The sequence below is a fragment of the Pipra filicauda genome, unplaced genomic scaffold (genome assembly GCF_003945595.2).
Source record: "Pipra filicauda isolate LSUMZ 115617 unplaced genomic scaffold, ASM394559v2 scaffold5_size6683894_pilon, whole genome shotgun sequence".
In the NCBI taxonomy this organism is placed as follows: Eukaryota; Metazoa; Chordata; class Aves; order Passeriformes; family Pipridae; genus Pipra; species Pipra filicauda.
In genome coordinates this window covers 3,120,012-3,140,713 of record NW_024104754.1, presented here as the reverse complement: position 1 = coordinate 3,140,713, position 20,702 = coordinate 3,120,012, and the positions used below count along the sequence as shown (strand labels likewise).

At 40.5% G+C, this 20,702-nt stretch overlaps 1 protein-coding gene across 1 annotated transcript in view; it reads left to right on the top strand.

Moving 5' to 3' along the window:
* Positions 1-20,702, top strand: part of CHN1 (chimerin 1) — a 111,646-nt gene that overhangs the window by 13,813 nt on the left and 77,131 nt on the right. Inside the window, exon 4 of the mRNA XM_027733536.2 lies at positions 20,380-20,418. Within this exon, the coding sequence (XP_027589337.2) occupies positions 20,380-20,418 (39 nt within the window). The remainder of the gene's footprint in view (positions 1-20,379; positions 20,419-20,702) is intronic.

Sequence of the window (20,702 nt, the reverse complement as noted above, 5' to 3'; positions counted from 1 at the left end):
CATTACAAAGTAAATTGAAGTTTTTGTGTGTTAGCACGTCTGTTGTTACAGTAAATGACATTGATACATGTAAAAGATAATGAGTCAAGAGAAGATAGAGTGGAGTACTGTGCTGTGTCTAGGTTTTAAACGTTATCTTGCCAAGGTTAAAACCTCAGGATTAACACGCTTTTAAGAAAATACAAAGTGACAATAAAACAGTGCAACAAATATGGCTCATGTGTGTCAACAAATGAATGTGGTGTCTTTCACAAATGTAAAAGCTTTAGAGTATGTCTGAAACTATGAATGCAGGAGTGTGAGTTGCGTAAATGCAGAAATGTATGAAAGTGCAGTATGTTTGTAGATGCTGTAGTGATTAACTTACGGTTGAGCTAGCACAGCTGACTGTGTTGCTGTGTGTTCTCTGAGCTGAGGTAGCTTGCCACACTTTGTCTCAGCAAATAACAAAGACAGACCACAATGTGCTTGCTATGAGCTTCAGGACAGAGTTCAACCTTTATTTTAAATTTTGGCTGCCTGTGGATAGTTGCATTTTCAGTTACTGTGCTACAGCTGACCCATAGCAACTCATTAAAAATATAACCCACAAAAGAGTGGATTTTAGTTTGTTTCAAAATGTACCCCACCAAAGCAACATAAGCAAATCTGAGGAAAGGCAAAATAAATGTGTCTGAATTAATATATCTATTTTGAGGGACTAAGCATCTGTAATTGTACTATTTTAAATTCACACCTATCTTATACCAGTAAAATTGCCCTGAGCAAACAGGTTCCAGAGGAGTTGTTTCTTTGGTTCTGCTCATTCACATAAATTCTAGGCTCAATTTTGTGTTTTTATTTCCCCTAGCCCACACTGAACCAAATTTCACACGTTCTTGGGTTGCTTCTAATAAGTTGTGCTCCAAAAGAACGTAAAATTTGAGATAAATTGTCGTGTCAGCTTGAATGGGGGAGAAAATTCACCAAGTTTTCTGGGTCTCTTTCAATTACTGTGTATGTGTGTGAGCACAGCAAGGGAGAGGAGAGGCATGGGAAGTGTCATAATGCACTTTCTCCATGCTCTTGACACTGGTTTATGGCTGTTTCGGTGCATAGTCCAAAGACTGCTCTATAAGGGGACAGGTCTGGAGATCAGGGTGACGTTGCAGATTCTGGATTAAAATGGACATGGGATTACGAGGCAGTTGAAAAGTCAGGTGTACCTTATTTTTTTTACTTGACAGTGGTTGGGAGCTTCCTGTTCCTGTTGGAGGTTGCCCTTTGCCATAGTACCTGGAGCAGCCCCCCATAGCCACAGGAGCACTAACTGCAGTTTACACCTTAGAGGTGGCACCTTGAGGCTCTTTGGAAAGTTGGTTGAAGAAAAGAACTTCTAGTGTATCAACAACATTTTTCTGATATCAAAAAAAGGCCATTACCCTTGGACTATGTGTGTCTCCTGACTTATCCCATTTCAGTTACAGCTTATTGTTGAGATTGGGATGCAACATTAAAGTACAAAGGAGGAAAATGTTAAGACTCTTCACTTTATCAGTTTTAGTTATTTTAAAATTATTTTCTTCATTTTACCATATTCTCTCAGTCATGACCTTCCAAGATATCCTGTGCTGACAGTTGACTGTATGGAAGATCAGTAGGGAACTGCCTATGTTCCTATGGTGCAGTGGTACAGATGATGAGTCTGTTTGTGGTATGGGCTATGGGGAAGAGGAGTTCAGCTGTTCCACAGACGCAGAGAGGAAGAGGAGCCCCTGTTGGAAGCAATCAGTGATGGGAGAGCATGAATGTTGTTAGCTGAAAACGTACCTCTGTTACCTATCAATCACTCTGGCTACTTCAGGCAAAAGTGTCATCCCAGCAGGGTTCATAGTTACATGAAGTTAATGCTCACAGACATATGGTGGGATTTTGGGGGTTGTCCTGTGCAGGGCCAGGAGCTGGACTTAATGATCCTTTTGGGTGCCTTCCAACTCAGGATATTCAATGATTCTGTGATAAAGTTATGGTGGCAGAAAGAGCCTGTTGTGACTGTTGGTGGTCACCCACATGTGACGTGGCTTTTTGTGGTACCAGCAGAGGTAGGGTTTCACCAGTACATTCAGTTTGTGCTCTAGTGACCAAGCACATAGAATGCAGGTTTGACAGAGGAAAGCAGATCCGGTACAAGGACCACATCAACAAAACACTGGGAGACAGTCAATTTCTATGAGAAGTGGAAAAAAAAAGGTTTTTTGATCCTTTTGTTTGTTGCAAATAATAGATATGATGGATGTGATATCCATATGAATTGCCTACTAAGAGTTGGGGGGGATTTTAAAAACATCTTAGTCCACAAAACATTGCACGCTTTTACATGCGGTGTGTGTAAATGTCTGGAACTTGAGCAGATGTCCAGTTCTAGTGCTGTTTTTCATCCTAAAGCAGGTGCGTGTTCCCTTACAGAAGGCTGTGGTGATTACAGGTGTAGCCTCCTTTTTCTCTCTCTTCCTGCCTGCTGCAGCAGCTGAAATGGCTTATAAGCCAGTGTCCTTCTCTGGTGTTTCAGCACCAAGTCCAGTGGCTTCATGCCCAGCCGTCGTGGAGCTGGGCTGAAGCCACTTGCCTGGTTTAGCAGGGAGATGGCTGAGGGGTACCTGCCAGTTCTGCTCCATTGAATCTGTGCAAGGGGTAGCAGCTTCCTAGAGACAGGAAGAACAATCAGTCATGTTTCTAGACTTCCTAAAGCCCATCTGTTAATATCCTAAGTTGTGAGATTGCACAGTGACAGGGCTGAGGTGCGTGCTGCCATTCCACTTGGATGATTCAAGTATGAGAAAGATAACCAACAATGTAGAGGGAAAAGGAGGGAAGTATTAAGTTATCCCGTTGCTACCGCTGTTTGCCTGAGTCTTTGAATGTCCTGAGAAGTGTTTAAAGAAAGTCAGCATTGTACCTTGAAAGATAAATAGTTTTGTTGTTTTAGTGCTTACGAGTTGCTCTTGTGTTTTATGAATTCCCTTCCTGTTCAGTTGTTTGCTCATCAACTCTCTTGTGTGAACAAAGACATTTCAAAACAGCCAGGAGAGATCTTCATGGACATATTTGTCATTAGTTATTCATGCTCTTGCCTTCTTGCTCAGAGCCTGCCAATGGATGAAAACTCATCCCTGAATATTGGTGGTTAAGAAATGAAAAGTGAAGCAATTCTCTTTTAATCTTTGAAGTACTTGCATTCTGATGAGTGGCTACAGATGAATGGGATTAGAGACAGAGCTGTATTCAGCATGACAGATATGGTTTATATAAGGGATGATGAACAAGGGCAGTTTTTAGAGAAATCTATAGGGAAAATACCAGATTAAAAGAAACAAGCAATATACTGCTACAGGCAGGAAGGGTAGGGACAAAGAAGCCAATTATACTTCCATTTCAGGTGTCCATACATTTCTGAAAGAGCACGTAAATATTAATTTGCTCACTTGACAGAATAGCTTCCACAGCTGTGAGCTCTATCATACTGCACAGAATTAATTTTCTATGAATCTGTTTGGTACTATAGGTATGGAAGTGAACCTTTTGAAGTAAGTTCTTCCATACTTGAAATACTAATTAACAAATTACTATTTAAAGTTCTATGCATCTGTGATTACTGTTCTCCATGCAAACTGTGCTTATTGACTCATGGCTGCTTCAAAAGGTAGGGTATACTTATGTTGGTACAGGCACATATTTTCTAATGTGTCAATCTTAAAGAGAGAAATTGCTCTCTAAATAAATGGTTTGCTATCTTGGGAAAGGGTGTTAAATTTTAGAGTGCTTGGTTAGCACAGGTACATAGAAAATAAATGTTCCTCTAAAAAATTACAACAGGTAATGCCTGCAGATTCTCTGTGGGATAGGAAATACTCAATCTGCTTATTTCTTGTCTTGTGTGCAGAGCCTTCTAAGAACAGGAAATAAACAGATCACCTACAGTTCAAGTTCTTTTCTATGTTTGTATATGTGGCCCTAAACTATGCTTAAAACTTTTGGCTAGGTATGATGGTGAAGTTCACTGACAGAGCCCCTTAACTAAAGAGTCAGGTTGTACCAGAAAAGTGTTCTTTGAATATGTTCCTTAACTGAAGTAGGTGATAGAAGTTTGTTCATGGAATTGGAATATTTACAGTAGGGCTTTTGTCACTACAGGGAACATAAATGTGGGATGCTATAGGAATGATACCTATCATGGATGCTTCTAGGCTAAAAAAAGTGTGTCAAGAACTTTGAGAACTGTTTTAAGAGCATAAGATGAGCAACAAAGTGAATACATACCACATGCAGCACTACCTGTGCTAGATCTTTTTCACCAGAAAAACAGTGAATTCAAACTGATCTTTTTAAACCTGGTTACAGTAGATACTCTTGAAGTGTTTAGCCCGTGCTGAAAATATTTGTGCTTCATTCACTACCAAGTGACAGGCCAATTTTAGAGGAGATTTAAGCAATTCAGCATCTAGTCACAATGAGAACTACAGATAGTCTAATTAGACAAAACAATTTAGGGACATTAGTACAATGTTTGGGGTTTTTTGTTTGTTTTTTAAACAAGATTTAAGAATGAAGGTGATTTGTTAAAAATTGGAACCATTGTGGAGAGAAACTGGACCTTCCTGGCTCCTGTTCATGTGTCTGGGAAGGAAAGTGCTCAACTGCTGAGAATCATAAGAATTTCTTTTTCTGGGTACTGTGCTAACCTTTCCTGATTTATAGAACCTAATGAAGCAAATAAGGAGAGCAGCCTTGAAAGGTTTTGCCAGCAATGCAATTGGAAGGAAAACCTGCATAGGGCCTGGGAAAAGAAGATTGATCTATTAACTAGTTAATTGGTATCAATTGATCAAAATATTGGAGAAGTGACACTAACACTTATAAACAAGGATGAAAAAATTTCAGTCATGGCTTCTCAGCTTAGTGCCTAGGAGTGTGCTTCATGCAGTGGCTGGTATAAAATTTTGTTTCCTATTAACTGTGAATATTCTATAAAGATCTTAAGAAATCAGAGGTTTGACAATTGTTGCTGAAACAGGAAAGGGCAGGTCCACTTGTGTGCTCAAGTAATGAATTAAGATGAGATTTTGGAATTTTCTCCAAGGAGATTCTCTTATGCTATCATCAGTTCAGGCACACTGAACAATTGTGTCCCTTCCTCCTTGACATCAAGTGACCCACTAAGAAGTGGAGATAGTCTCTGTAACACAGAATCTCATCTGATGATGTTGAAGTGAAATACACTTTGGATCTGAGGATCCAGGAAGAGTTCCCAAGCCTTGTCGATGTACACTTCACGTCAGCCAAGGACTGATGCTTCAGGTGTAAATCTGGGTTTTCTTCTATTTGTTTTGGACTCAGCTGGTGCATTCTGCCTTGTTGGGTCTCCATATGAGAGACCCAACAAGATCTCTTGTTCTCTTACGAACTCTCTCCGAGAGTTCTTAACTGGTTTTTTAGGTGTATGAAAAGATTTCCATTGATAGAAAGCACATCTCTGTCAAGAAAAGACTGTGTTTACGCACAATGGCAGTGCCATAGTCATTACTTAAATAGTACTTTAATCAGTAAACTCAAAGCATAAACCCAATACAATCCTTTTGGAAGACTGTTATTTTCCCTAAATAAAAGAACATTAATCAGGATCCTCCAAGGGTGCAGACATTGGTAACTCATCGGTACAGTCTAAGTTGACTGTGCATTGTGAGATGATTTTTCTTTTTTTCTGAACATGGGGCTTAGCATCAGCAGCTCAGGCTATTGAGCTGCTCCACCCTGTGGTCAGAGATCGTACAACTCTGCACAAACATGTCTTCATAATGAAACAAAACAGACACAAGACCTGGCCCAAGGGCACTTTTGTAGTTATTAGCAGAGTATGAGATGCTTCCTCCTCCCTGATAAAATCGTGAACGGGCTTGGTTGTTCTTTCAGTGGAGTGGACTGTATCTGGCCTTTACATTTTCACAAATGATGGCAGAAAATTAAAAACTCTCTAGATTTTGATTTTTTGAGTGTATATTGAAAAAAAGGAAAAGTGTTATTTAGAGTCTCTGAAATATTTGTTCTTCTAAAGCATTTAACAATACAGCTAGGACTTTGTAAGTGCATGAAATCTGGGCCTCAAGCACCCTACCTGGCAATGCCTGAGGAGATGCTAGGAAGAGTTCTTGTAGTTCTCAACACTGTTCCTGAGGGTTTGACTGTACGGTGGAGTGCGTGGTTGGTCACTGTCCTGATTCTAGTCAGGAGAAGGGGAGAGGGTTGGTCACACCCAGCTGGGAAACCAATAGTATTCACTGTTCAGCAACCTCTGTGAATGTATAAGAATTGACTGACATTTGGCATTTCCAGCACTCTGTCAGAATGAAAAAGGTGATGTATCTGAAGTGATTTCATAGTTACTAGAAATTGTGCTCATAAAATCCATTTATTCCTGTGGGAGTCTAATTTCCATGATATATTTTGATACATTCATGCCCAAATTTATTTTTATGACTTTATTAGCAGTTCTGTGATAAGCATCATGGAAGGGTGGTCGTGTCAGCGCTGGCTAGATTTGGGTTAAAAATGTTGCTTAATGCTAATAGGATGTGATAAAGTCTGTTTTTCACGTGACTGAATCTTCGTCCCTTGGGAAAACGCATTGGGAAAACTGCATCCTCTGGTTGTGGATCACTGAAGAAGTTGCAAGCAACACTTTCCTGCTCACAGTGAGCAGGTAACTGCCCTTTTGGTCTCTGCCAGCTCTGTGAGGAAGTCCACTGTCACATCCATCTTTGGTGCAGGTGGCAGGATCTGGCTCTGTTGAAAACATCAACAGCTGAATATTCCTGGTGCTGGTGGGAGGTGGTGATTTCCTTTCTGCTGCAGTCCTCCTCTCCTTCTCCATCTCCTTCCTGCTTCCTTTGTTGCAAGAGCAGCTGCTTATAGGTAGCTTTGCCACTTAAGAAGCTGAAATTAAAATGTTTTCTGATCTTGATCAGAAACTGAATGTCCCAAGACAACTTGCTTGTGGGAAATTTCACTCTAAAGGTAAAGATAAAACTCTGCTTCCTAAATACTAGAATTGTTTTGTTGCCCATTGCATTGTGATGTAACACCACAGCTACAAAGCCATAATTGCAACCATTTAAATTATATAGCAAGTACAATAGAGCATCATAGTGGTTTCAGTTAGAGGGGACCTTAAAGATCATCTAGTTCCAAACTCCCTGCTATGGGCACCTTCTACTAGATCACATTGCTCAAAGCCTCATCCAACCTGGCCCTGAACACTTCCAGGAATGAGGCATCCACAACTTCTCTGGGCAGCCTGTTCCAGTGTCTCACCACCCTCACACTGAAGAGTTTCATGTAGCAAAGTCTTAGAGTACTGCTGCAGCAATGGATAAGGAAGTATGACATGATTTCTTGTGCAGTGTAAATAGGGGACTGTGAAAAAGGGAGTCATAGTACAGTTCTGAAAAACAAACCCAGTGCGTTAGTGCAGTTCCTGACCGTTCCTTGCTCTCGCGTTGGCAGGGTACAGGTCAGGCTCCTCAATGGTGAATTAGTGTCTGATACATATGCAATCCAGAGCAGATTGCAGACTATAAAAATTGCTGATAATTATTTGGTAGTGCCAGTCTTCCAGGGTTTTTCAGCTGCGCTTTATGGTTTCCATATGAATCTGGACTCAATGCTTCAAAGTGCAATCTTGGATCGCTTTTCATTAAAAAGAAAACAAAAAAAGAACAACCCAAAACAAAAAACAGCCCACAAAAAGACCCCCAACAGGATGTACTTCGTCCTCACCTCTGCCTTACACGCTGAACATGCACACATGGATATATCCTTCCAATAAAGGAAGCATGATTTTGACACAGCAATTAATTTTACTGATTTCCTTTCCAGTATTTTTTTTCTTAGTAGTATATCTATAAATAGGACCTGCAAGTGTTGAAAAAAGTCTTCATGGGTTTAATAGAAGCAGAGAAGTATTTCAAAATGAAATAGTGATTCTTTGTCCTGGTGAGAAAACATTCAGAAACTTTGTGTTGAATATTATTTCAATGCCAAAATTTACATGGTAAATGAACTATGTTAGGTACTTATTTGTTGAGAAATAACATTTTTAGTATAACAAGGTAAATATTTACAAGTATGTGAAGGAAAATTACAAACCTGAAAAAAACACAAGAGGAGAGGAAACTTGTTACAGCATTCATTTCCAATGGTGAGCTCATGTGCATATAGCTGTGCTATTGCTTTCATGTGGTTCTTGGGGAACTCCTGGCTTACCTGTGTATCTGCCCAATTCCACATCATGTCAAAACAAGCTGTGGTCACAGCTCCCTCCCAGCACCCTTGTGTACTCCTCCTTGGTGGCAGAGCAGCAAGCTCATCAGTAACTCAGTGGAACATCTCTTATTCCTGAGCTTTCATTAAAACTGTACTATATAAGAAGATATCCCCACCCCATCCACCTCCTCCTGCATCAGACCAAAGGTGATCGTTTTGTCCTGACTTGCTCTTTTGCAGGCTCCAAATTAGCAGGAGCCAAAACATAGCCCCTGTGTCGCAACTGTCCCAAGCATGGTGAGCTCCTGGGCGGGACAGAGAATGATGCACTCCTGGGCTGGTAACTTGGGGGATGCCTCCAAAGCAGCCTCTGAGATGAGTGAGTTGCAGACTGCTCTGTCAGAGGGAGAGCTCACTCTGGCTAACTCAGCTTGTTGGCTTTTTTTTCCACTGAGTAGAAAGATCTGTGAGAAACAGAAAGAGCTTTTTTTTCTGCTTTGTTGGTGGGGTGCTGTTGGTGCTGCATGAATCGTGTTAGTCATGTTAGTCCTGATTTTTAAATGTAAAAAAATTGCGTCTTTCTTCTCCCATTACTGTTCAAGAGCGGCTGTGGAAGACACAGGCAGGGCTTGCTGTGTCTCAGAGCTGCATTTGCCCTTATTTCTGTATGGAAATCCTGTGTATTACAATCTGACAATTTCTTGCAATGTTCTGCCTCCAGCAGTTCCCAGCAAGCCATATAGTCAGGCCAGGACCATTTTTAAACTATAACATGAGTTTTTGATCTGTCATATCCTATCACTGTCCCTGTGTCTGTCTGTATGTTTTCCTGTGCTGTCATTTGCCATGATAAGCTTCTTTTTATAAAGTCAAAGTGAAGCTGAAGACACTAAAAGAGCTGTTATCCAGAGAGACAATGCTGGCTGGGGGAATATTGGTTTAGCAAGACTTGGGAATATAGATACTGATCTTTCTTTGATCTATAGGATGATCTCATCTACAAAGGCCTCTGCTTCTCCCACCAGCTCCTGTTCCTATTTTCTGTTTAGATGTCTTGTTCTGTAGGACAAAGACTGCTTTTCACTTGTGGACATTTCTATGGGATCTCAGTTCCAACAAGGATACATCAATATCCCAGAAATGCAACTAGTAATTGTTGAAAACCTCCTGTTTAATGCATTGCCGTGATAACGAGAGCTAATAACTCAAGTTTCCATTATTCGTGGACCAATATTTCTTTCTTCTAATTAGCAGAAAAAAGGAGAAAGAACTCCAAAACAGAGACAAGAAAACCATCTGAATTAATTTCCTGTAGGGGGAAAGAAACATATGGAGTTAGCTGGGAAAGGACTTGGAGGTTATCTCTGAGCATTGATCATATCATGCTTTCCCACTAGTTTTCCCATTCCCGCAGGGAGGTGACAAGCCTTTGTGTTCAGCACTCCTCCCCAGCTCCCCTGATCTACTTTTCTCCTCCCAAACACAGAAGGAACTGAGGACAGATGGGGAGCCCATGTAGAAAACCTCTCAGTGCTTGCAGAGCTGCTAGAGCACCTCTGAGACGGTTGTTTGGCTGTTGCTCCAGCCCCACAATGTGCTGGGTGGTGCAGGAGGGGACCCAGAGCACAGCTTCTCCATGGACTGGCCCTCACACCTGCTATCTCTCCTTTCTCTGTTTCCTGCCTACTGCAGCAGATGAGGAGTAAAATAGTTATGAAAGATGGATATAATGCTATAAACGCAGAAGGGCTGTTGGGTAAATATCTTTTGCCGTAGTTCTTTGGCTGCAGTTGTAACAGTGAGCTATGGAATTGCCTAAAAGGAATGTGAACTTTTCAGCTTTTTAACCTGGAGCATCCTACTTTGTGCCATTGGAGGCCTCTTGGATGTTTTATATGAGAACAGAAAGAGATAAGGAGTGGCACAGCTTTCAGACTGGGGAGAAACTCACAGCAATTGGAGAATGCCTTTTGGAATAATAACTTAAATTCCAATTCAAGAAAAGGTATCCCACCACATTGTGTCCATTTCCCTTTCTCAGACTCTGCCAATAATGGTTTTTAGGACTTTCCTTCACGACGTTAAAAAAACAATCATGATCCCGGGCGAGGGTACTTTACTTGGTAGTTGCATCTGCTCTGGAAATAAGGACAAAAATACAAGCCATATTTTTGCCTGAGCAATGATGTGTGTTATTGACAACTGTTTTAGAAAATGAAAAATCTGTTTGTAATAAGAATCATAATAGGTTTGTTGTAACTTGATGGTCTAGGAGTTGAAATGGGTCAAGTTTGGGGAAGGAGAGGCAACAGCATCTATTAGACACAGTTAGATGTGCTTTGGAACACATGAGTCTGTCTTGAGGCCAGTTATAACAGCAGTCAGAAATCAGATCTGCTTTTAATTTTCTCTGGATGATGCTGATTTTTGCCTGGGCTGCTAATGGGTGGTTTGGTTTAGGTTTTTTTTTTCCCCCAGGAGGCTGATGAATGCACAACAGCTTTCTTGGTCTAAAATGCAAGGGCCGACAAGTTCTCAGCAGATACTTAACAATGGATAGGGAGGCAGTCAGTGCTGTGCTCTTGTTGTGGTTCAACTTTTGGTAAAGCCACAACACTTTACTTAAAAGTGGATTTTAGAGCAGGAAAGTGAACTTATGTTCATTATTTCTATGTCTTGTGTGGAAAAAAAAATTCAAAGCAACCAAGCAAATGGTGATAAAGCATGTCTCCCCATTCAGGAAATTAGGGCATTATGCAATAGATGGAGGGGTTGTATTTCAAAAGTACCTGAAAGCTTGTCTTTTATTTAGGGCCTCTTCTGCTCAACCTTGACTGGACAGACTTCATATTCAGAGGAGAGGATTAATTTAGAGCTAGAAGACACTTTTATACTGTATCATGTTGTTCTTTTTCACTATTAGGGCAACTGTTCAGAATATTTGTGTAATCAAGCTGCAATCAGTATTTCCTGATAGATGTGTTAGAGAAATGAAGACAGAATATTTTGATGAATGCCTTGAGGCTGTGGCTGTAACAGTTGTCACTGGCTTGAAGTTATGGTAAAACTGATGTGCCCCTGTTAGTATTATTAATGTTTGGAAGAAGTGAAGCAAGTGATGGGAAATGAGCTCAGTCTCTGTGCAGGCAGACTTCTAAAACAGGAGACAAAGATGGATTTGTGGAAAAGAAAAAATAGGAAAGGATATGTCGAAGGTTAAATGTTTTCTGCTGTATTACCCTTGCCACAGTTGGAATGAGAGACTGTAAGAGCAATAGCCTCAGCAAGCATTTCTCCAGGCTTCCAAGGAAACTTCACTGACCATGATCAGAACAGTGTCTCTGAAGAAAACCAGTCTGGATTTAAACCAGAGAAGTTTGATTACAGTCTTCCAGCTTGTGTTACCTGACATAACTCTGAATTTACAAGAGTTTGCTGTACTGATTTAAAAGATATTTGGACAAATTTCCTGTTAAATCTAAAAGATGTGATTCATCCAATAGAGGCATATTTCTGTCAATTTTGAACTTGCAAAATTAGGTTGCAACAGAACTTTCAAACCCTTAGGGAGGATGGGGAACTGCCTACTTCATTGATCCAGCACTTCAGGGCTGCACCCAGACACAGTCAGTTTTAAAAAAATGAGTTTAAAAAAAAATAAATTCACAGGCTGTTTTTCTTTGAAATAGATACATTAGAGAGGCATGTTTGATTTAAACAACATCTTCATCTGGAAGTTTTTTACTGTGTAAATTAGCCATTTCGGGATACCCATGACTGTGTAGAGCTGTCATGAGTCCTGTGGCAAAGTAAAGCAGAGGGTTACAGGTACCTGGTGGCCTGACTGTTGTTGCACCTGCAGCTGACCCACAGAGCCATGTCAGGTATCAGTTCCCATCGTGTCTGTCTTTTCTTAGGGAGCAAAGCTGGTGTTCCCAGTAATACTGAAAATCAGCTGCAGCCTGTTGCCTGGAGGCAGAGATACCCCCTTGGAAACAGCAGCATTAAATTCTGTCTTTGTTATATGCCCACAAGGTGGCACTTGTCATCTTTTTACCTCTTGGAGATCTAAATTTTTATACGTTCAGCAACACTAAAAAATAATACTAGAGGTTTTGAAACTTATCTTAAACAGTAAGCTACCTGTGCTTTCATGGTGTGGGTATTTCCCTACCTCTCCATTAAACTACAGTCAAGACAAAGAGAAAAACAGCTGTGTTTTGCTTATTACCATTGCATATGTGAAAATTCCAGCTTAAAATTTAAATTAATATGAATTTTTTTGTTGTAAAGGATTTTAAAAATTTTTATTTCTCATCGTTTATGCAGTCGTGTCAGTATTTATCTGGCAAAGGGGAGGAAAATGAATACTTGCTTCCCTTGCTTTGGTTAAATGAAAATCCAGAAATGGATTGTTTGCAACCTGGTCTAATCACTTAGAAGATGAGTTCATTTAACAGCAGCAGTGCTTGTGATGGGCAAAATATTACTTATTAAAATTTCTCATCATTCATAAAGAGCCAATAATAGACCTGCAAATAAAAAGCATTGAACTCTGACTGGTTTTAGTGGGTCTCTCATTCAACCCCATTAGAAGCATTCCCACAGAATTTATTGTTGCTAGACCAGGCATTTGTAGAAACCAGAATGGCAATGTGATCTGGGTTCTCTTTCCCCCCCCAAGACTGAGGCAATTATTCAGAGCATGCCCTTCTTTAAGCCCCTTCACTTTTGCTGAGTGTGCTTTCTTGTCTCCCACTTGGTCACATCGGAGAAATGGTATTAGCCTTTGTAGCTTTCTGGGGCATTGTTCACACTGGCTTTCACTTAATCATTTTAACTCCAGAATTAATTAGAAACCTAATTGTACTTATTTGCAGTAGTAAAAGCAAAAACATGTAAGGATGAAAGAGCATATAGAAATAATTTTTGTCCTGTTAAAAATTCCCGGGGCACAGTGTGTGTGATGTAGTGCAGTGTAGTGTAGTGATCTTGCAGCCAAAGGGATGCTTTTGTTATCTGTGCCTGTTTTCACTGGTTTTTATCTTTCCTTTTGATTGTATTGTGATCTTGTTCTCCTCCCAGATGCGAATGCTTTTGAAAAAGAGAAGAAAATACATTCAACTATTTTCTTGCTTAGGTAACTCAAACATCATTTAATTTTAAAAGTCCAAAGCTGACCACATGCATGGGAATTTATGGGCATTAAAGAGTGTAGCCTGTGCCAAAGGACAAGGCCAAGCAGTAGAACTTTATGTAGGGAGAGCTGTCGCTGGTCACTGTCCCCTCTGCCCAAAGGCTTGGACACATCCCTTTGGGTGGGTGGCTTGAGCTGTGGACGGCCTTTCCTTGTGTGCCAGCTTTCCCAGGAAACAGGTATTTGAGCCAACTGCCTGTGTCCTCTGCCTGCAAGTTGCCATCCACTGACAGAAGGCAAAACACATAAGCTGGCAATAGCTCCCTTTTGGTCCTAGAGGCAATTTGTCTCTGTGATCAGACTGAGATTTAGTTTAACACTTAACAGCTACCCCACTGCAGCTCCCCACAAGGGTGGGTTGTGTCAGCAGCACAGTGGGCTCAGAGCAGGGGATCCTCCATTGGGAGGGTTAGCTGTCTGCACACTGCTGGGCGACAGGCCGAGCTCTTATATCTGCCCACATGTTAAAGTGGATGCCTGTCTGATGTCTTTTCTCTGCCCGGAAAAGGTGGAGAAAATAGATGGCTTACTTGCACTGAAGCTCCTTACAGCAATGGTGTCTGACTGCCTTAGGAAGAGCCTTTATGAGTCTAAAAGTTTTCAAAGCTTTTTTTTCTAATTCAAAGGAAACTGTGTGCCAAGGATAACATTGAAGTAGTATCAAAGACCCAGTAACAGTCTAGAAGTATCGGTCATCGTTGCTGAGTATCATACAGTATATTGTGTATTTGGGAATTGGCAGAAAATGTGGCTCTTATTGCCTGAGGTGTTCTCAGCCCTGTGGGGATCTTCCCATAAACAAAGGAAATTCTGTGACACACTAGTTGTGAAACCCTAAGTGCTTTCCACATGGCTCCAGGCCATGTATGCCATCAGGTTCTTATCATTAATGTCTTTGCTTTAAGGGGCTAATAAAGCAACATTACTTCTGGATTAACGTTATTTATTCAGTGACTTTTAAACTCCAACATTTTTTGTAAAATAACAATGTAATAGTTTTTATTTAAGAAAAAGACAATATACCAAAAAGTTGCCTGACATGTCTTAAAAAGAGTGCTGTAAGTCTGCGCAAGATATTTTGGTCAGAAATAGTTTGTTACCCCTGTGCTATGAAAAGGTGAAGACAGGTTGAGATTGAGCCAGAGGATCATTTCCCCTTTTGTATTCATGTGATGGACTTGAATGCTGAAGAAGTATTTGTTTCTAAGAAAACATTTCATGCCAAGCAAGAAAGCCTGACCTCAGCTTTCTCTCTGGTTTATTGAGCACCGACTGAAATGAAATGCCAAATGGCCTTTGGCAGCTCTGTGTGTGTGTGGCACCCTGAAGCCAAGAGCAGGGACGGGGTGGATTCCACAGGACCTCATGTAATGCACGTGTAGCCACGCGTGGTGCTTGCTCTTTGCACTGCTTGCTCTTTGCTGCTTCTGCCCCCCACCCCGTTACAGACTGTCATTAACTTACTGCTGCTGGTAGCAGAGGGGTGGAAAGGGACTTTGTAGAAAGAAATGCACATCCCAAGGTCTGGTCTAGGAGTGATGAAGGACATTTGGTGTGTGCCCTTCTTTCTTTAGTACACATGTAATAGACAGGGACGTTTTGGCTATTCTCTGCACCCTCCACCCTGCTGCCCCCTCCCAGAAGCTGCCTGCCATCACTTTCCCCTCCTGCTGCCAGCTGCACAGGGATTTCTGCAGAACCCTTCCAGTGCTGCTGCAGCCAATGATCGGCTTCTCCTATTTACCCTGAAACCATGGAGTTGAAGCCCATCTGTTTTAGTGCCGCTGCCTAGGGCAGTGGCTGTATTCATCCTTTAATTACCTCAATGCTGTTTGAGTTTTATTTTGGTTGGAGTGTGTAAAAGCCCTAACTGCTAGGGCCTGCTTGAATGCTGCTGAAAACATTTTGTGATGACTTGAACTTAGTTTCTGAAATGCTGTTGGCACTTGTACTCTGAAAAACAGAGATGAAATGATGTTTTCTGTTCAACTGTGCTGGGTTTTTGTGGCTTGATAATCTCACCAGCCAATAAATTATGGCTTTGTTTCTCTAGGTTGAGTGATTATTTTGTTTTACGTGCATCCTTTGGGCTTAGAGAAGTTGCTAATAAGGAAGATTTTGGGGCAAAGGAGGAATTTTTTAGAAAAAGTTTTTCAGGCACAAAAAGGAGTCTGTTGTATGGGTCAGCAAATGGCCACGTCCACTGGTTGTGCATCTCTCCAGGAGTTAATTTTTGACAGATGCTGCTGCCAAACAAAGCAAGATTAGCATCTCAGAACACATGCTAATGCTTTCTGGTTAGTGCCTAGGCTGTAGCTTACAGAAGAATGTTTATACTTTCTTGTATCTTTTCATATTTGTGACTTACACCATTTTTTGGCCTGAGTTCAGTTCAGAACATGAAATAAGACTTTTTTTTTTCTCCTGATGATATTGGTGTTTGGTCTACATTATGAGAACTGGCCTCTTCCACAAAGTTCACCACCTGAGGCCTCACTTGGGTTCAATAGGGATATTATCAAAGAAAATCAAACTTTGGGGCAAGAGCTGCTGTGTCAGCAGATAGCTGATTATTTCCTCCTAGACAGCGTTACTCTCTGATGTTAGAGATGACCATGCTGCAGGGAATGACACCCAGTAAAAGAAAAATAAAACTGAGTTCTCTGCAGGAAATCTCTGTAAGTCCTACATTGCTTTATGGGGTTACCATGCAGAGTTAAATTGCTGCTGCTCCTCTATCCTAGAGCTGACTGATCTTCAATGGGGAGAGAGAACCATTTCAAGCAGAGGTAAACATTTTTATTCTTTCTGTAAAAGGAATACACAAAGACAAACACTCTAAACAGTTTGAGGCAGTAGTAACAGTTTTCATATCTGCAGTTAAAATGTACACTCTGAAAGTACTGCAGTTGTCCAGATTTATATAATGGATAAAATAAGAGTGGGTAAGAAAGAAGGAAAATACCACATTGTAATGTCACAATTAGTCACGTTTGTGTTTATGGAAAATCTGAGATGCTCTCCTAGTGTTTGTGTCTGTATATGAACTTCTAAATGACTGTAGATTGTCTGTTGGCAGAAGCCCTTTTCTGTGGAAGTGTGTATTTCTGATGGTCACTCTGTGCTTTTCAGTTCTTCATTGCCAGCGGTTTGTGTCCAAAATCATAGTTTCCTTTTTTTTTTTTTCATGAATTGGTGCGTTCAAAGGAGGGCATGCTGGGCCCAGAGAGCAACACTCCTGCCCACTGTGACATTTCTGGCTGTTGCCAGAAGCTGCCTGTTGTGCTGTTCTGGGCCTTCTATCTCTGTTTTCTCTGCATTTAAGCAAATTTCAAGGAAACTTTGAGTAGAGATGAGATGAGACGAGATGGCTTGAGAATGAGATGCTGAGTGGGCTGGTAGGTGAGTCCTAGCAGGACAACAGTGAGAAGCAAACCAAAGCACTGCTTAAGGATGAGAGGAGAGGTCTTGTGTGCAGGTGAAGGGTGCTGAGGCTGGGGGAAAGGCAAAGTCCTGGAAAAGAGAGGAGGGAAAAGTGTGTTTGTGAGGCAAGAAGATGATGGCAAGAAAGTGCTGAGTATTCAGAACTTCTCCTGTGGTTAGAATATAGGGGAACCAAAGATATATCTTGAAGAAACATTGTGCTTCTGAACGGCTTGAAACGGAGTGAGAAAGGATGAACCACTTGGATCTTGTCATCCACAGGACTCTGCATATAGAAACTGATGGCCTTAAATATTGCTTGTACAAGCTGCTAAAGTAAGAACAAACACTATGCCCATGTTGCTGGGAGTAAAGTTGGTGTAACAATGCTTGCTGGAAGCTCTACAGAAAGTTGGAGATCAGTGTTTACAGTATTACATGGTAAATTTAGCTTACAGGGAAGCTATGTGGCTTTTTACGCAAACTGTACTGTGTACATAGCCCAGCTAATTCTGAGTGAAGGTATCTGTCAGCTTGAAAGTGGTCTCTGTTTGAAACTGGATTTATGTACATGGACAGTGTCCGTGATCTAAAAAGTCCTTGCTGATGAGAGTGCCCCCATACTGGCAAAAATCTCACCAATGCTGGTAGGATCACAGAGCTGGTAGCATCAGTTTAGGTATTTATGTCATCTGTAGTGCTCTAGGCCTTTGGAGAAGTGTAGCTTTAAGCTGAATTGCATCTTGCTTAAGGCAGAAAATGCAGTTAGATAAAACATGATGCACAGCTTATAGAAAATTATTTTATCCTGGAAACATTTAGCAGAGCTGAGCTACTGCGAAAAAATCTGAGAACTGACAGCGTAGAGTTGATTGTGTTAATTAGAAAGTGGTGCAGCATTAGTGAGAAAATATATTTTGGCTTCCGCATTTTCTGTGGGTTTTTTATCATGCCCCAAAGTGCTTTTCAGATGCCTAATTGGAGATGTGAAACATGAAAGCCTGCACTGTCTGAAAATCAAACCCTTCTCTTGATAATGCATTTCAAAATACTGATGATGTGTAAAATGCGACCACATCGGTTAATCTTTTAAAAGGGGTAACTAATAGACAGGGGTTGTGTTTATGCTTATCCTGTTTCATATTTGTGTAGTGGGATAGTTTTCGTAATAGAAACATTCTTGCACAGAAACTAACAGTACAGACCCTCTGCTTCACCGTTGCTACTGTGCTGTACTTGCTACTACAGTGTTTTGTATTAGATAACTTTTTTTAAAAAATCACAATAGAAACGACCTTTTGTTTTTTCATTACCTCATGGGGATGGCCGGAGGGTATTCTCACACTGTAAAGGCAGTAAAGCTCACTGGCAGATTTTTTTTCTAATAAAATCCTGTGCACAGCTGCATAACATAAATCATTCCTTCCATTTCTGAATGTTAAATGTTTGTTGTATGAAAGTTACTGCTGTTCTTGCCTGACTTTAACAAGGTTTGAGGTTTTTTGTTTGGCACAAATATTGCTGCTTTTTAGTTTTATAACCATGCTGCCCTTAGTTGCAACAATTATATGGCTTGAGTGTGAGCAAGTATAGGTTAGACTGCCAGGATATGTGTATTTTCATAACAGTCAGCTCATATTTTACAAATACAGTGTGTTGTCCTTTACTTAAATTATTTATTTGTAAATTTAGGGGGTGCATGTATTGCCAAAAAACAGAGTGTAGCAAAAGCAAATTCAGCTAGTGGGGTAAGAGTTGTCTTCTGGGACTAAAGCTGTTATTTTTACTTACAAATTTTGCCCCTTTTCCATGTGACATTGCATTGCTAAGGGATCACATTACAATGCTTCTGGAATGAATCGACTTGCACTGCCTTAATTAAAGGTATCAAAGTAGGAATGAATAACCATGGCTGCATCTGTTGCTGCTGATTTGCTTTTACTGCCATAGTACAGTGCAAGCTGCTTAAGGTCTCTCTGCAGATTCAAGGTGTTTTGGCCAATCCGCAGGACGTGGTAGAGCATCTGCAGGACCTTCCAAAGATCAAAACCCATCATATTCTGTGGGATGGCAGTTTAATTGAGTGCTGCCTCAATAATAAAATCATAATGGATTGTATTCATAAAACCCACTGCCACCAGGGTAGTTTGCAAGGACTGCATCCTCTTCATGTGTAGAGCTAAAATACAGGGTAAAAAATTACAGTGCAGACAGGGCAGAGAGTGTGCTGAGAGGATCTGAGCAAGTCTATGTCAATTAAACTGGAAAATACCTTGTTCCACTAAGCTCTAATTTAGAGATTTTTGGCATGACTATATGTGGGAGAAATGGATGACAGCAAGTATCTGAAGAAGACAGATTCCTTACTCTAAGGAGAGGCAAAGCAAAATCCTTTCCGTGCTTCAGGCTTGGTTTTGCAGGCCTTAAGGACTCTTAAGTGTAGACGCCACTCAGGCTACAATTCAGGCAACAGGTTCCCAGATTGCTTGATCTTTACATAAACTTATAATAAAAACTAGAAATTTGGGGTTTTTTGGATGCAGCAGGTAGTTACAGTGAGCAGAGAATTGCAAACAGAGCTCAGATATGAATACTGCAGTCAGAAGAGGCTTCAGACAGCAAGGCTGGGTGTGTGGTTGGCTCAGCTTGTGACCTTGTAGTGTTATGCGTATGGAGTAACTCTCACCAGCTCCAAGGCAGAGAGCACAGCATCTTGCAGAAAGCCTCAGAGACTTGTAACATCAAAACTGAAGCTGGTCAAGAGCGGTAAAACAGTGGATCAGAGTTGAAGTTTGCATCATAGCCCTGAGCTCAAAACGTCAGATTAGTTGTCAGCGAGCCATAAGGGTGACAGAAATGTAGAAGACACTGAATTTTTTTTTTAATTTGATTTGAGAATTAAAATTTGGGATTAAAATTATGTTGGTACTTTTAATACATACTCACTACTTCCAAATAGAGATTGTACTCTGTATGAAAAAAAATCCTTCTTTTTTTCAAAATATTTCACAGTACTTTCATACTCTGATTTTATTTTAGGAGTTGTTAATTGCTGTCCAGAAGAGGAAAAAGCTAATGACAGGAATAAGTTGCATGGAAATCCATTTATTGGAATATAAATTGAGATTAAAAAAAATCTTTCTGATGTAGTTTAAAATAGAATTTATAAATGTATGTATAGTAAAGTAATATGAATTCCACTTCCCCCTCACAGTATGTTGGCTTCTGATCTGCATGTCTGCCATTTTGCAAATGTATTTCTTTAGTTTTTCTAGCTGGATAAAGAAAATACCTTTTCACGGTTTTAGTTTGAGTAAAGAGGGGGAACTTGTAAGAGGTTGTTCTATAATAATTTAGAACCTAGGTGCAATATTTATCTTAATAATTCTGCAAGTGCGTCTGCAGGGTTATTTCTGTGTTAAAATGTTTCCAACACAACATTAAGATTTTTTGTTTTCTTTCAGATACTGATGAATACAGACCACCTGTTTGGAAATCTTACTGTAAGTATCTCAGCGCTTTTTTTCTCCAACTCAGAGCTGAAAAAGTTTCGTTTGGGTGCTTTAAAAGACTTATTTTTCTTTTCATCAGAATGTGAGTTTAAGAAGCATCAAGGGGTTCATTGCTGCTTAGAGATAGTGCAGTTGAATGATCTCCAAGGACAAGTGAGCATTGATTATTTGGAGTAGTGGGTTCTCTGCACGTTATTAACTAAGTTGTCCCACTCCTGGTTGGTCTGGCTTATATTAGTTTGGCTGCCTAGACCAGGATTTACATAAATTCTATT